Genomic DNA, 15,419 nt, shown 5'->3' with positions numbered 1-15,419 from the left:
ATGATTGATTCTGGAGACATCGTTCTTAGAAGAAAGGGAGAGCAGGGACCGAATGTTAGTAAGAATCCTTTACCTGAGCATGGGAACACTGTGGGAGTTATCATCGCTGATGAAGATTGTGTAGATCCCACTCAGTACATTGTAGATGAAACTGAAGTGTTTGGCGTGATGGAGGCTGATCATGCGAGAATGAGAAAACTGTCGCCTGTTGAAAAGTCCATGACTAAGGATAATGTCGAGGGAAATTTGAAATCTTTTGTGTTTGAAAAAGAGGAGCCATTCATAGCAGAAGGGGGAGTTTCCGAGGTTAACAAAGTTCCTTTTATTCTGGATCTGCCATCTTTTGAATGGGATGTATCAGAGCCTGTTATTCTCGAATTTCCAGAACAAATGCCTGTCAATAACTTGCAAGAGATACCATGGAACTACGAGGAACCTAGTCTGTTGATTGGAGATAAAAAATGCTTGAAGGAGGAGGTACCTACTATTGCCAGGTTTGAAAAAGTTGCGAAAAATTCCGAAATCGGCGTTCAATTCAAAGCCAAGGATAATTCTTCAACCCCCAAGCCTCTTGTGTCTGAAAAGGAAGCTGTGGATTTTTTAAAGATGCTGAAGAGAAGTGAGTACAAAACAGTGGAGCAATTGGATAGGATGTCTACTCAAATTTCTTTTCTGAATCTTCTCTTGACCTCCGAGCTACATAGAGAAGCATTGCTCAAAATTCTGAATGAAGCTCAAGTCCCTAAGGATATTCCGGTGGATAAATTTTCTAACATCGTGGGGAATGTACTTGCTGCTAATCATATTGCCTTCTCTGATGACGATCTGACTGTAGAGGGGATCGGGCATAACAGAGCCTTGTATATATCAGTCCGTTGCAATGGAAAGCTGTTGCCGAGGGTTTTAGTGGATAATGGGTCAGCGTTGAATATCTGTCCATGGAACACTCTCACCAAGCTTGGATTTCTTGATATTAAACTCCGTCCATCTGCAACTGTGGTTCGAGGATTTGATAGTTCAAAAAGGGAATCTATGGGTGAAGTAGATCTGGTATTGGAGATAGGCCCTGCTCAATTCCAAGTTACTTGCCAAGTCATGGACTTCTCCGGCGTTTACAATATTTTGCTTGGAAGACCTTGGATACATGCTTCCAATTCAGTGCCATCTTCGTTGCATCAAATATTGAGATTTATTGCGAATGATCAACTCATTACTGTGTTTGCTGAGGATGACTGTACCATGATCGTTGATGCAAAATTCAATGGTGAAAACAGACAAAGGAATCCAATTTCAGCTCATCATGTTGCTGACATCGTCTCTGTGGGATGGGCATCCAGGGATAAGTCTCTAACTCATTCAGATTTGCCAGAGGCCAGTATTATGATGGCGAGGGAGATGATCCGAGGCGGATACGAAATAGGAAAAGGTCTTGGGAGAGAATTACAAGGAATTTTGGAGCCAATAGAGATCCCGACGCAGAAGGATACATTTGGATTGGGATTTCATCCGACTGCTAAGGATAGAAAGGAAATGCAAGCTCGAAAACAAGCTGAAAAGAAGGGCAAGCAAACTGCCTTAAATATCCCGCCGCTATATCACACTTTTCCTCGTCCATCAGAAGTGATCATGCCAGAAACAAAAAATTTTGTGGAAGAAATTGAAGTGGACCTATCTCAATTATTTGTCGGGGCAATTGATGAAGAGGAGCCATCAGAGAATTTAGAATTTTTGCCAATTATCGAGGGAGCCATTCAAAATTGGACTGCTGATTATTTTCCCTCTCGAAGGGAATTTCGGTAAATTTAAGGGGATTGTCTTTTGTCTAGATTCATATCTAGATTGCACGATAGTCTGGAGATTTTGTTAAAATAAATTGCTTTTAATTTCTGAAGTTTTATTCCCATTTCAGTTTGTATTGTTTGTTTTGTTGAAGAAAAATGATTGGAATGGATGATATGTTTTTAAATGGCAATCATGTTTGTGTATTTGGCCTTTTGTGAAGTTTCAATGCATTTTGAATTTAATGAAATGGACGATTTCTCTTGTATTTTCTATTTATTTATTACATATGTTCTATTTCATTTTCAGATGGCCACAAATAAAACCCTTCGACCCTTTGGATGTCACCATTTTGGAATTCGATGGCTGCAATCTCGATATCTCTCATGAGCTTGAAATCATGCAATCTGAAATTCAAAACGAGAGCGACAATGAGGAAGAATTTGAGTCTGTTTCCAGAGATTTAATACAGTATGAAGAGAAATCCAAACCCAACTTAGAAGAAACAGAAATCATCAATATTGGCACTAAGACCGAGGTTAAAGAGGTTAAAGTCAGCATTCATTTGAATAAGAAACAGAAGGAGGAAATGATTGAATTCTTAATGCTATTTCAAGATGTGTTCGCATGGTCCTACGATGATATGCCAGGGATCTCTACAGATATAGTGGTTCACAGGTTGCCAATTGATCCAAATTTTTTACCTGTAAAGCAGAAGCCGCGTAAATTCAAACCAGAAATGAGTCTCAAGATAAAGGAACAAGTTGTGAAGCAACTCAATGCTAAGATAATCATGGTGTCTCATTATCCCACCTGGCTATCGAACCCTGTGCCAGTGCCTAAGAAATCTGGTGAAGTGCGAGTATGTGTTGATTACAGAGATTTGAATAAGGCCAGTCCGAAAGACGATTTTCCTTTGCCAAACATTCATATTCTTTTGGACAATACTGCTGGACACGAAATTGAATCTTTTGGTGATTGTTTTGCTGGGTATCATCAAATTTTAATGGCAGAAGAAGACAGAGAGAAAACCTCTTTTATCACCCCATGGGGAACCTTTTGTTATCGAGTGATGCCTTTCGGGCTGAAAAATGCTGGAGCCACTTATCAGAGAACCATGACTACTTTGTTCCATGACATGATTCACAAGGAGATGGAGGTTTATGTGGATGATATCATAATTAAATCCAAGAAGGTTGATGACCATTTGGTTGATTTAAAGAAGCTGTTTGAAAGATTGAGGAAGTATAATTTGAAGTTGAACCCTGCAAAATGTGCTTTTGGAGCTCCGGCTGGTAAGTTATTGGGTTTTATTGTCAGCAAAAAGGGCATAGAGATAGATCCTGCGAAAATAAAAGCAATTCGAGATATGCCCATTCCAAAATGTCAAAAAGATGTGAAAAGTTTTCTTGGAAAGATCAATTTCATTGGCCGATTCATTGGACAGTTAACCTCTACCTGTGAGCCTTTGTTCAAATTGTTGAAAAAGAATGCGTCAATGGATTGGAATGAAGATTGTCAACAGGCTTTTGATAAGATCAAGAATTATTTGTTAAATCCTCCGGTCTTAGTGCCACCTCAGCCAGGGAGACCTCTGATTATGTATTTGTCTGTTCTTGATGAGGCTGTCGGATGCGTTCTGGGACAGCATGACGAGTCTGGGAGAAAGGAACAAGCCATCTACTATCTGAGCAAGAAATTTACAGCATATGAGGCCAACTATTCTTTCCTTGAGAGAAGTTGTTGTGCTTTAGCATGGGCAGCTCAGAAGTTGAGACATTATTTGCTCGGTTATACCACTTACTTGATTTCCCGTTCCGATCCTCTGAAATACCTGTTGGAAAAGTCGATGCCCACGGGACGTATGGCTAAGTGGCAAATGATCCTTTCCGAATTCGATATTGTCTTCACAACACAAAAGGCAGTCAAGGGTCAAGTTATAGCAGATCATTTGGCAGAAAATCCAAGAGATGATGATTATCAGCCATTGCATACCTACTTTCCTGATGAAGAAATCCTGTTCGTTGGAGCGGTTGAGGACATGAGTGAGCAGTATCCTGGATGGAGGTTATTTTTTGACGGTGCGTCAAACTCTTTTGGAGCTGGAATTGGAGCAGTTTTAGTATCGCCTGAAGGGAAACATTATCCTGCTACTGCCAAATTACGATTTCCTTGTACCAACAACATGGCTGAGTATGAAGCTTGTATTTTTGGATTGAAAATGGCATTGGACATGGAGATCAAGGATCTGATAGCATTCAGTGATTCAGATTTACTTGTGCACCAGACGCTTAAACAGTGGGTAACTCGGGATTCAAAAATTATGTTGTATCATTGTAACTTGCTTAGTTTGGCCAGCAAATTCAGGAATTTGGAACTCAGACATATTCCCCGCACTCGTAATGCCTTTGCTGATGCTTTAGCTACTCTGTCTTCGATGATCCAACATCCAGATGAGCTGGTGATTGAACCTATACAGATTCAACTTCAGAATAGGCCAGCGCATTGTCTGGTTACAGAAAGGGTCACTGATGGTCGCTCCTGGTACAAGGATATTAAGGAATTCATGAAAACAGGATCCTACCCTCCTGATACTGATTCTGTTGCAAAAATTTTCTTACGCAGAATGTCATCAAGATTCTTCTTGAATGGAGAAGTGCTATACAAGAAAACATCTGATTTGGGCCTTCTGAGATGCATCAATGAAGAGGAAGCCGATTATATGATGAAAGAGGTGCATAGTGGGGTTTGTGGGCCACACATGAATGGGCATCTACTGGCTAAGAAGATCATGAGAACAGGATATTTTTGGCTTACCATGGAGCATGACTGTGTAGATTTTGTTAGAAAATGTGTTAAGTGTCAAATGCATGGTGATATTATACGTGCTCCTCCTACAGAATTGCATAGTATGACTGCTCCATGGCCATGTTCGATCTGGGGAATGGATGTGATCGGAACTATTGATCCTTCTGCTTCAAATGGGCATCGATTCATTTTAGTGGCGATTGAATATTTCACCAAGTGGGTTGAGGCCGCATCCTATAAGCATGTGACTAAGAAAGTGGTGTCGGATTTCTTGAGAAATAATATCATCTGTCGTTTTGGGGTACCAGAGACGTTGATCACTGATAATGCCAAGAACCTCAATAATGATATGGTGGATGGATTATGTGAACAGTTCAAGATTAAACATCGAAATTCGGCCATTTACAGGCCTCAGATGAATGGAGCCGTTGAAGCTGCAAATAAAAATTTGAAAAAGATTATTCGTAAGATGACTGAAGCACACCGGGATTGGCATGAGAAGCTGCCTTATGCACTAATGGCGTACAGAACTACCATCAGAACTTCTACTGGTGCAACTCCTTTCTCTCTTATGTATGGAATGGAAGCAGTCCTGCCTGCAGAAGTTGAAATTCCTTCCTTGCGCATTCTGATGGAAGCTCAGATAGAAGAAGCTGAATGGGTTAGAGAACGTCAGGAGCAGTTGTCTCTAATTGATGAAAAGAGATTGAATGCCGTCTGTCATGGACAATGTTATCAGCAACGAATGGCCCGTGCTTACAACAAAAAGGTTAAGCCCCGTTTGTTTGAAGTTGGAGATAAGGTTTTGAAACGGATTCTTCCAATGCAAGATGAGGCTAAAGGGAAGTTTGCTCCCAATTGGCAAGGACCATTCATTGTTAAGAAAGTGCTATCCGGAGGAGCGCTTATCCTTATGGAAATGGACGGTCAAATTTTTCCCCAACCAATCAATGCAGACATGTGCAAAAAGTTTTTCATTTGATTATAAAAATTTTCTTTAAAAAATACTGCAAGAGACGGATTTAAGGCATACTTCCTCTCATTGTTCCATTTCGATGTCTTATCCCTAATCTGTTTTCCCTTTTGACTTTTCATAACCACATTTTTTTTTTCTCGCTTGGCAGTCCCTTAAGATCACTAACCCCTATACCGGGGCAATTTTGTTTCTTTGAAAAAAAAAAAAAAAAAAAAGTAAAAAGTAAAAGAAAAGTAAAAAAAAGAAAATATAAAAAAAAGGGGAAGAGTAAGTTTTATCTCTGCCAGAATTAAACTGGGGCAAATTTTATCTCTTTCTTACCCTAGATCGGGGTAAGCTTTGACAGAATGCTATCTCAAATGATTGCAAACCCATCATATGATCCGCTGTCAATCCTTTCAAGCCTTAACCTTTCCTTTGCCGAATTTCATCTTCTGCAGTATTTTGAAAAAAAAAAAAAAAAAAAAATTTTCTTAATCAACTAGCAAATGATGTAAATACAAACTTTTCTGAAACATGTCAGAGAAGATTGTCTCACTGATGCTACTCATTATCAGAGCATGACTGCAGTGATACGGTTGGGGTTAAATTTATCTTATCTATGTCTCTAGGTGAAAACCTGAAAGGGCACCTTCTAAAAAAAAAAAAAGAAAGAGAAAAAAAAAAGAAAAAAGAAAAAGACAAGAAAAGAAAAAAAAAAAAAAAACAAAACAAGAAGAAAAAGAAAAAATAAGAAAAAGGGGTGGGGGTAACCTTAGTGAAAACCCAAAAGGGCGCTGAGGTAGGGTTTTGGAGTACAAGAGAATCAGCGACAGAGAATAAGATGTTGAGGTCTGAAAGCTGGTGACTATGTTGATTTGGGTCTCTTTCATACTGTTGTTCTTTTGCCGACAATGAATTCCAAAATGGATGACTACGAAAGGGTCAGATGGAGCATTTTTCCTCATCAAAGGCCATCCTCTAAATACGAATCCGAATTTTGATCCTTGGGCCTTTATTCAAAAATTCAACAATTTTGTATTACTATTCTATTTGCTATTTTTTTTATTTATTGTGTATCATTGTTCATTTCATATTAGCATTATTGCATGATGAATACTATTTTTTTTTATTTTATTTTATTGTTTATAGTTTTCATATTTTGGGTCTCATTCAAAAGACAATCCCCTATAATTTATCTCTAAAGAGTCATGAAATTTAAGATCCTATGATACTAAAGTACGGACAATTGACATTTGACAGTTGCAAAGGTTTTGAAGGGTTGTCGGCTGAACCTAAGGGAGCGATTGGTTGATATCGAAACTCATGTTTACATGGTTCTCAAGGCAAAAGGATCACATGGTGGTGGCAGCGTTTTTGTCATAGTTGTTTCTTTTCCTTTTCTCCTTTTTGCAGGAAAAATTATGTGACACAACACTGGTTCATTTGAGCATGATTCACACTGGGGCAACCAGTAGAAGGATTAAGTTCCGAATTTCGCTGGGCATTTCCGAAGAAAGAAAAGAAAAATCACAATTTTCTTTCTTTTAAAGTTCAAAAATCAAGAGGAGACTGTAAGTCCACCAAGTTTCGAGTATATTTTCATTCTCTTGAACTACCTAGATTCTTGGCAAAAATCAATTTAAATTCCTGTTGGTGAGTCTCAGCGTCCACCGCGCACCCTTCTATCTCCCATTCTTAACAAATTTAATTTTCTGTTGGAGCGTAATCGCGTCCCTCCGCGCATCAATTTAAATTCCTGTTGGTGAGTCTCAGCGTCCACCGCGCACCCTTCTACCTCCCCTTCTTGACAAATTTAAATTCCTGTTGGTGAGTCTCAGCATCCACCACGCACCCTTCTATCTCCCATTCTTAACAAATTTAATTTTCTGTTGGAGCGTAATCGCGTCCCTCCGCGCATCAATTTAAATTCCTGTTGGTGAGTCTCAGCGTCCACCGCGCACCCTTCTATCTCCCATTCTTAACAAATTTAATTTTCTGATTGGAGCGTAATCGCGTCCCTCCACGCATCAATTTAATTTCCTGTTGGTGAGTCTCAGCGTCCACCGCGCACCCTTCTATCTCCCATTCTTAACAAATTTAATTTTCTGTTGGAGCGTAATCGCGTCCCTCCGCGCATCAATTTAAATTCCTGTTGGTGAGTCTCAGCGTCCACCGCGCACCCTTCTACCTCCCCTTCTTGACAAATTTAAATTCCTGTTGGTGAGTCTCAGCGTCCACCGCGCACCCTTCTATCTCCCATTCTTAACAAATTTAATTTTCTGTTGGAGCGTAATCGCGTCCCTCCACGCATCAATTTAATTTCCTGTTGGTGAGTCTCAGCGTCCACCGCGTACCCCTCTATCTCCCATTCTTAACAAATTTCATTTTCTGTTGGAGCGTAATCGCGTCCCTCCGCGCATCAATTTAAATTCCTGTTGGTGAGTCTCAGCGTCCACCGCGCACCCTTCTACCTCCCCTTCTTGACAAATTTAAATTCCTGTTGGTGAGTCTCAGCGTCCACCGCGCACCCTTCTATCTCCCATTCTTAACAAATTTAATTTTCTGTTGGAGCGTAATCGCGTCCCTCCGCGCATCAATTTAAATTCCTGTTGGTGAGTCTCAGCGTCCACCGCGCACCCTTCTACCTCCCCTTCTTGACAAATTTAAATTCCTGTTGGTGAGTCTCAGCGTCCACCGCGCACCCTTCTATCTCCCATTCTTAACAAATTTAATTTTCTGTTGGAGCGTAATCGCGTCCCTCCGCGCATCAATTTAAATTCCTGTTGGTGAGTCTCAGCGTCCACCGCGCACCCTTCTACCTCCCCTTCTTGACAATTTAAATTCCTGTTGGTGAGTCTCAGCATCCACCGCGCACCCTTCTATTCCCCTTCTTGACAATTTAAATTTCCTGTTGGTGAGTCTCAGCGTCCACCGCGCACCCTTCTATCCCCATTCTTGGAGCGTAACCGCGTCCCTCCGCGCATCTTTTTCTAGTTATGACAAGTTGCTTTTCTTGACTGTTTTGGTTAATAATTGTGCTTTATCATTCATTTTTGTATTTCATGTTTAGAAGTTCTGAGAGCTCAGACTTTTTAGACTTTGCAAAGATCACAGATGGTCAATGCACATATTTCATTGTGATTCATTGGTTTTTGAACTACGTTTGACCTGATTCCCATGGTGGGATACGTAGGCAACTCTACATGAGTTCGGTCACGTGTTTTGTAATTTCGTTGTATCTTGTATTCAATAATCTCAGCCAAGTGTTGGTTTGTTTGTTTTAACTCAGATGCAGTTAGAAGAGATAGGTAAGCATTTTGGTGTCTACGTCTTTGTCTTGAATTTCCCTGAAACTCTAGACAAAGAGGGGCAAGCTGTAGACACCAAAATTTTGTTAAAATTTTAATGTTTTTCTTGAATACTTTTTATTGAATTATTTATTTTCTTACATTTATATATATATGTATTTCCAGGTTTGTTTCTTAAAAAAAAAAAAAAAAAAAAAAAAGAAGAAAAAAAGATAAGAGGAAGTGGCGTTGGCCATCATGATGTTTAGATATCATGATGGCCACCAAATTTTGCTTTGACCAAGCTTTGGCAGACACATTTCCAGTAACGAATGGAAAAAGGAATGAAAAAGGCAAAAAGAAAAAGCAAAAGAAGAAGGAAAAGGAGCTTTTGGCTTCTATTATTGGCACTTTCTCTTGGACGAGATAAAGGGGGGGAGAATAGGTAAAAAAAAGAGGAAGGAAAGCAACGGATCCAAGATAAAAGGGACAAGAAGCAAGAGACTGGAGAGGGCGGCGAAAGAAAATTTCTGCTTCGTGTCCAACATTCCAGGCACAAGCTCCTAATTTTCCTCACATTGATTCAGTCCCCAACTACTTGCAGGTAACGAATACCTCTTAAGTTTGCCCATTTAACATTTTTTATAAGATTTTGTTGAAGCATTGCATGAATTTTCTTCGATGATACATGTATCTGTTAGTTTTTTCATTTTTGCGATCTTTATTGCTTCAAAGATTTGGGTTTTGATGGCTACAGATTTACTAAAAGAGTATTAGAGATGGTTAGATGTTAGTTTTAATATTATAACCACAGAGTTTTTGCTTCTTGGGGGTTCTAGGTCCGATCTCTTCCAAAAGCCAAAGCCATTTGCTGTTTGTTGTTTTTCCTCAAACTAAATCCTCCGTGTTTGATCTTTCAAAGTGTGCACCATAGCTTAAGATTATGTAAATTAAATGGGTGGAAGTTTTGTTGGTCTTAGATTGATAAACTAGTGGGTTTTACTTGAGTTTTTTTTTATTGCATTAACATACGTGGGTGGAATAAGAAAGAATGTTGCAGCAAACCCAGAAGGTTGCAGAAGAATTGTTGCATAGAATTTGCTGCGTCTATTCTTGTTTTGTATCTTTTGGATGGTTCACTTTAGTTTAGATTTTGGTTGAGTTTTGATGATTAGAGTTGCAAGTCATGTAGTTTTAGTTTGAATGTTTAATGTTTGATGTTTGACTGGATTTTGGTTGCTTGCATCTGACATAAATGCTACGCGAAGCAAGGTTGCAGAAAGCTTCTGAATTTGAGAAGAAGAACGCAGCTTTGCATGGGAAATTTTAGCCAATTTCACTTTAACCCCTCAAGTCTCTCCTTGTTTCACTAAAGCCCAAAAACTTCTGCAAATCAATCATGTTTACCCCTTTCAAGCTTAAATCTTTTTTTTTATGTTTTAATTGTGCTTTTAGTTAATTAATTCTGGATTTTGGAATGAAATTAAACTTTAACATTTTTTAGTTCAACTATTAGTTTGTTGGGTTTTGGTAAAATGAAAGGGGAATCGGATTTGGCTATTTGTTTGGGTTACTTGGATTTGGGTTAGGTTTTTTTTTTTTTCATTTGGGTTTGTCCTGGGCTGAAGGGTTAAGGCCCATCAGCTGGTTGATTTATTCTTGAGGTTAGAATAGTGGACTGGCTCTTTCCTTTTGCTTTGGATTTCGGTTGGGCTTAGGTAGTTTTTAGCCCAGAAATAAATAAAATGATGGCCCAGTGGCCTGATTTGTTAAGGAATAAGAAAATGTTTTCGCATATCAGTCCCTGTACTTTCAAGTACTTTCACTGCGGCCCAGAACATTTAAATTCCTTTCAACTCGGTCCTTAAATTAATTTCATTTTGGTCCTTGAATTTTATCTTTTATTTAATTTTGACCCCTGAACTTTGGAAAATATAATTTTTATCCCCCAAAAGTTTTCAATTTTTGCAATTCAGTCCTTAGCAAATTTTGGCTCTCTTTATTATGATTGTTTCTTTTTTAACTAATTATGTTACTTTTGAATATGTTCAACTTGTAATTTTAGATGTTTTAAATTTCTTTATGTTTGACATATTAGTGTGAATTTAGTACTTTTATTATTATTATTATTTTCAATTAAAGTGGTGCCATAATTCTTTTGTTCATTGTGAGTATAAATAGGACAATTTGACTCCATTTAGTCACCACTTCAAACGGGAGGTACCCCTATTTTTATTATTTCAATGTCAATTACGTGCTCTTATGTGCTTCTATGTGTTCCTATGTGTTTATGTATTTTTATATGCTTTATTTATTTGATTCAAATATTCATTCAAATTTTCTTATATACGTTTTAGTTAATTTTTATAATGATTCGAGAGGTATTTAAATACCTCAAAAATGTAATAGATAGGATAATTAGATTTGTTTTATTATATTTTTCCCTCCTAGATTGTAGTCAGGCGCTCCCCGATGTAATAGATAAGTTGTGTGTTTATGTGGCTTATGTGTTATGTGTTTTATCCGCTTTTCTTAGGACTTTGGCATATAGATATTATGCTTACGTGTTATGTGTTACGTGCTCTTATGTGTTTATTTGTTTTAATTTATGCTTTATTTGCTTCACTATATATTGTTAATGCATAACGTCACCACACTAGTCCAACGCTAGTTGTGGCTTCTCCCTCCGCTTACTTGCTAGTCCAACGCTAGTAAGTATTTTTAGAAATGGGTTAGTCCAACGCTATACCCTTAGACTGTTCATGCATTAGATTCATCTTTTGTGTGATATCCATTACATTTCCATGTATATTTTATTTTTTAGAATTTTCTCATTTGCATGATATTTTCTATTATATTATCCTCTACCCCCTACCCTCTATATGTGTTAATCAAATCATTTAGAATTGCACTTCATTTAAGAAATTGTGAAATAAGTTAGTTCATTTGCTTGTTTATATTAGGAGAATTATTTTTGAACATGGATATGGGTGATTATAACTCTTTAGTTTAAATATCCCATTAATCCTTGTATAAGAAAATTATGTCACGAGTTTTTGTCTCCCGTACCCATTATGCTGCATTTCCTTTTTCTTTGATCACTTATAACTATGTATATAATTTAATTTCTTTTCTTTACTTTTAATTTCATCATTTGCATACTCGTGACACCTTCAAGGAATTATTTTGGCCTTTGCAATTAATGCGATTGGTTCAATTAAACCCTTGAATGAACATTTGTTCCTTTCGATGTTTTTATGAATTTAGATTTGCATCCATGTAGAAAACATTCAAATGTGATAAATTAAGGGTTAAATTAAGAAAATTTTGACTAAACCACGCAACTAGCTTAGACTAGGTTGAAAGGGTGCCTTAGGTTTGAGTTGATTGAACCTTTGCCTTCCCTTTCTTCAACCGTGACTCCCGAACTCATTTTCTCTTGTTTTCAAAGACCTGGAGTTGTCTAAAAGGGTTTTATTTTATTTTATTTTGTTAAAAATATTTTTGGGTGACTTGGTACACCCAAACTCGATACCAAGTGGCGACTCCTAATTTTTCTTCAAAACCCTTTTAGACTAAATTTTGGACCCAAATTGTCGCATTTTTTTTAAGTCCCATTCTTGGTCCTTTTCCGTTTATTATTAATAAATCACATTTTTTATAAACACTTTCTTTTTCCATCGCAAAAAAATGGGGCGCGACAGAATTTTGATCCAACGAAAATTTAGTGCTATACTCTTGCAATGACAATGTCAACATCTGAACTGAATAGGCAAGTCTCTCAAGAACACAACATAACGTAAAATGATAACAAAAATAAAATCTCTGCATCCTTTAATTCACTTAAGCCTTATCAGCTTTGGCAGCTGTAGCAGCAGCTTGACCTCGGAGCTTGACCAGTCCTACGTGCGGCAACAAGACCAACCTTTTGACCAGGTGGTTCATCACGGCGAACTGTGCTAGCATGACCAATATGTTGATGGTTACCATCACCATGAGGATGTTCCACAGGAATAGCAACACCACGAACCTTAGGCCAGCAGTTCCTCTTCATGCGGTACTTGTGGTAAGCATTACCAGCCTTAAGAAGGGGCTTCTCAGTACGTCCACCTCCAGCAACCTGACCAATCATAGCACGGCACCCACTGGGCACAATCTTCTTAGCTCCAGATGGAAGCTTGATCCTAGTGGTTCCGTTATCAGGGGTTGTGACCATGGTTTAAAGTCGCGGTCACGGTCGCGGCTCGGAACGTTCCACATCGGTTTTGACATATCGATCGCGGTTTCGGTGAGACACAAATTTTTAAAATATTTAATATTCTAACATTTGTAAAAAATATGATAATTAAAAATAATTAAAAATTAGTAAAAATAATAAAAATTCAAATTGATTCGGGATGATTCGAAATGACTCTGTGTCTCGACCGTTTCAACCCTTCACGGTGACGCCTCAGCCTGTCATGTGTCTCGGAACGTTTTGGTCGCGGTATCGTCTCGGACTAGGCCGAGTCGTCTCGGTCTCGGCTGAGTCTTCGAACCATGGTTGTGACTGATAACGATAGCATAATCACCAGAGGCTCTAGCAAAGACACCACGGTCACCCATCTTATGCTCCACGTTGCAAACCACAGCTCCTTCAGGGATGGATCTGAGGTGCAAAACATTTCCGACCATCAAAGTAGCTTTTTTCCCGCAGTAAACAAATTGCCCAGTAAACATTCCTTCGTTCGGCAACGAACAACTCCTTCTGTTGCTGGTAACGAAAAGGGTGGCGGAAACTGACACGGGCTAACGGGGCACCACGACCCGGGTCGTGAATGATTTCGGTGACGACTCCTTTCAAGTAGCCGTTGCGCTCGCCAAAGTCCAGAGAACGGAAGCGGGCGGGGCTCTTGCGGTGGTGGGTGTGGGATTTGAAGACGGAGCCTGCTCCCTTACGTTGAGCTCGGATCACACGACCCATTTTGGGGGTTCGGGTTGAGGGGAAGGGGAACGGGGCGGCTGAGGGAGAAGTTGGTGGAGCAGAGGGGAGTTTAAAAACTCCTTATTCTTATAATGGGTTGAGACTTTTATGTTAGTTCTTAAACACGAGAAGGATTAATTTAAATAATGTATATAAGTGTTATATATTAGTTATTAATTTTCTACTTAGTCCAAATCTGAATCACTTTTATGTTTTCTCCTCAAGATTTTAGAATTCCTTGTACATTCATTTAAGGGAGAATTATAGTTTTGTTCTCTGATATTTAGCCAGCGTGTTGAATTGGTCCCTAATGTTTCGACTAAAGCAAATTTTGATCCCTAAAGTTTATGATTTTAGGCACATTTAGGACAACTAATGGAAATTCAAAAATGATCATGCTCAATATCAATATCAAACTGCTGTTAATTAATAATTTTGAATTTGCACTTTTGATCCTTAATATTTTGTTTTTCAATCATTGTAGTCTCTAAATTTTAAATAGTGGCATTAAGATCCTTAATTGAAATGAGATGCCTTTTTTATTTTTTTATTTCATTTATTCATGCCACTAATATGTCATGTGCTTGTTCTCTTTTGCATAGCGAGTCTCAAGTTTAATATAGTTACTGTTACATAAATTTCTTGTATATGTGTGCATGGAGACTTCAAGTTATTGTAGTTAGCAATTGTGATCATAAAAACTAATGAAAGTAGATACCAATGTGTAGTTCAAGTGTTAATAGTTTCAAAATATAAAGTTAAATAAGGAAAGTTGATAAATGCAAAGTAGATTAATAATTGTTAGTATGTACATTCACATGGTAGGTTATGTATATTTAGGCGTCTTGACAAGTGCCCACTAGGCAACCATTAGAAAAACCTTTGTAAAATTATTTCACTTGCTCCCCTCCCAAAATATGATTATTAGTAGCTAATTTATTTATTTTCTTTAATCTCTTTTTATAAAAGTATCCTATACCAAATTAACTACTTAGTTTCCTTATAAAACACTATTAGTATATAATTTACTATAGAATTAGTATTACTTTCAAGGGAAATCGTTCAAAACGTCCCTCACATTTTACAAAATGATTTTTTTCGTCCCTCACAGTATAATTTTACGTCCCTTACAAATTCAAATTAACCAAATTTGATCCCTACCTAGGTTTCCGACTAGTTTTTTGCCGGAATCCACTACGTGACTTGCATGTGATCAGTTTTTAAGGGCAAAATTGTCAAATCAAATTTTTACATAATCTAATTCATAGTCCCTCATATTTCACAAAATGAATTTTTTCGTCCCTAACATTTTACAAAATGAATTGTTTCGTTCCTCACATTTCAAAAAATGAATTTTTCCATCTCTCATATTTTTCAAAATGAATTTGTTTCGTTCCTCACATTTCAAAAAATGAATTTTTCCATCTCTCATATTTTTCAAAATGAATTTTTTCATCCCTCATTAATCATGTGTATGAATAGCTTTTTTTCTATAAACCCATGTATATATCTATTTGATTTTACCTAAACAGTTAACATGTAATTTATCTCTATTAGATTTCATCTAAACATGCTAATCATAGTTATACACATGCTATTCAATAGATATATATAGGGGTTTTAA

The 15,419-nt window shown here is 37.8% G+C and overlaps 1 protein-coding gene and 1 pseudogene across 1 annotated transcript; one reads left to right on the top strand and one right to left on the bottom strand.

The window, feature by feature from the left end:
- Nucleotides 1–5,569, top strand: LOC113741047 (uncharacterized). The gene is made up of 5 exons (XM_072046651.1): nucleotides 1–1,796; nucleotides 2,089–3,860; nucleotides 3,915–4,602; nucleotides 4,690–5,046; nucleotides 5,155–5,569. Exons 1-5 carry the CDS (start codon nucleotides 1–3, stop codon nucleotides 5,567–5,569), a joined length of 5,028 nt encoding a protein of 1,675 aa, XP_071902752.1.
- Nucleotides 5,570–12,538: 6,969 nt separating this feature from the next.
- Nucleotides 12,539–13,845, bottom strand: LOC113741694 (large ribosomal subunit protein uL2-like; annotated as a pseudogene).
- Nucleotides 13,846–15,419: the final 1,574 nt, after the last annotated feature.

The sequence above is a fragment of the Coffea arabica genome, chromosome 4e (assembly GCF_036785885.1).
Source record: "Coffea arabica cultivar ET-39 chromosome 4e, Coffea Arabica ET-39 HiFi, whole genome shotgun sequence".
NCBI classification, from domain to species: domain Eukaryota; kingdom Viridiplantae; phylum Streptophyta; class Magnoliopsida; order Gentianales; family Rubiaceae; genus Coffea; species Coffea arabica.
The sequence above is the reverse complement of the archived record's forward strand: the minus strand, read 5'-3'. Positions and strand labels throughout refer to the sequence as shown.

What these genes read in the sequence shown, in the direction of transcription:
- LOC113741047 (XM_072046651.1), top strand. Translation starts at nt 1, where the DNA reads ATGATTGATTCTGGAGACATCGTTCTTAGAAGAAAGGGAGAGCAGGGA. An exon ending in CCCTCTCGAAGGGAATTTCG is followed by an intron (nt 1,797 to 2,088) that starts GTAAATTTAAGG and finishes TTTCATTTTCAG; the next exon opens with ATGGCCACAAATAAAACCCT. An exon ending in AATAAAAATTTGAAAAAGAT is followed by an intron (nt 5,047 to 5,154) that starts TATTCGTAAGAT and finishes AACTCCTTTCTC; the next exon opens with TCTTATGTATGGAATGGAAG.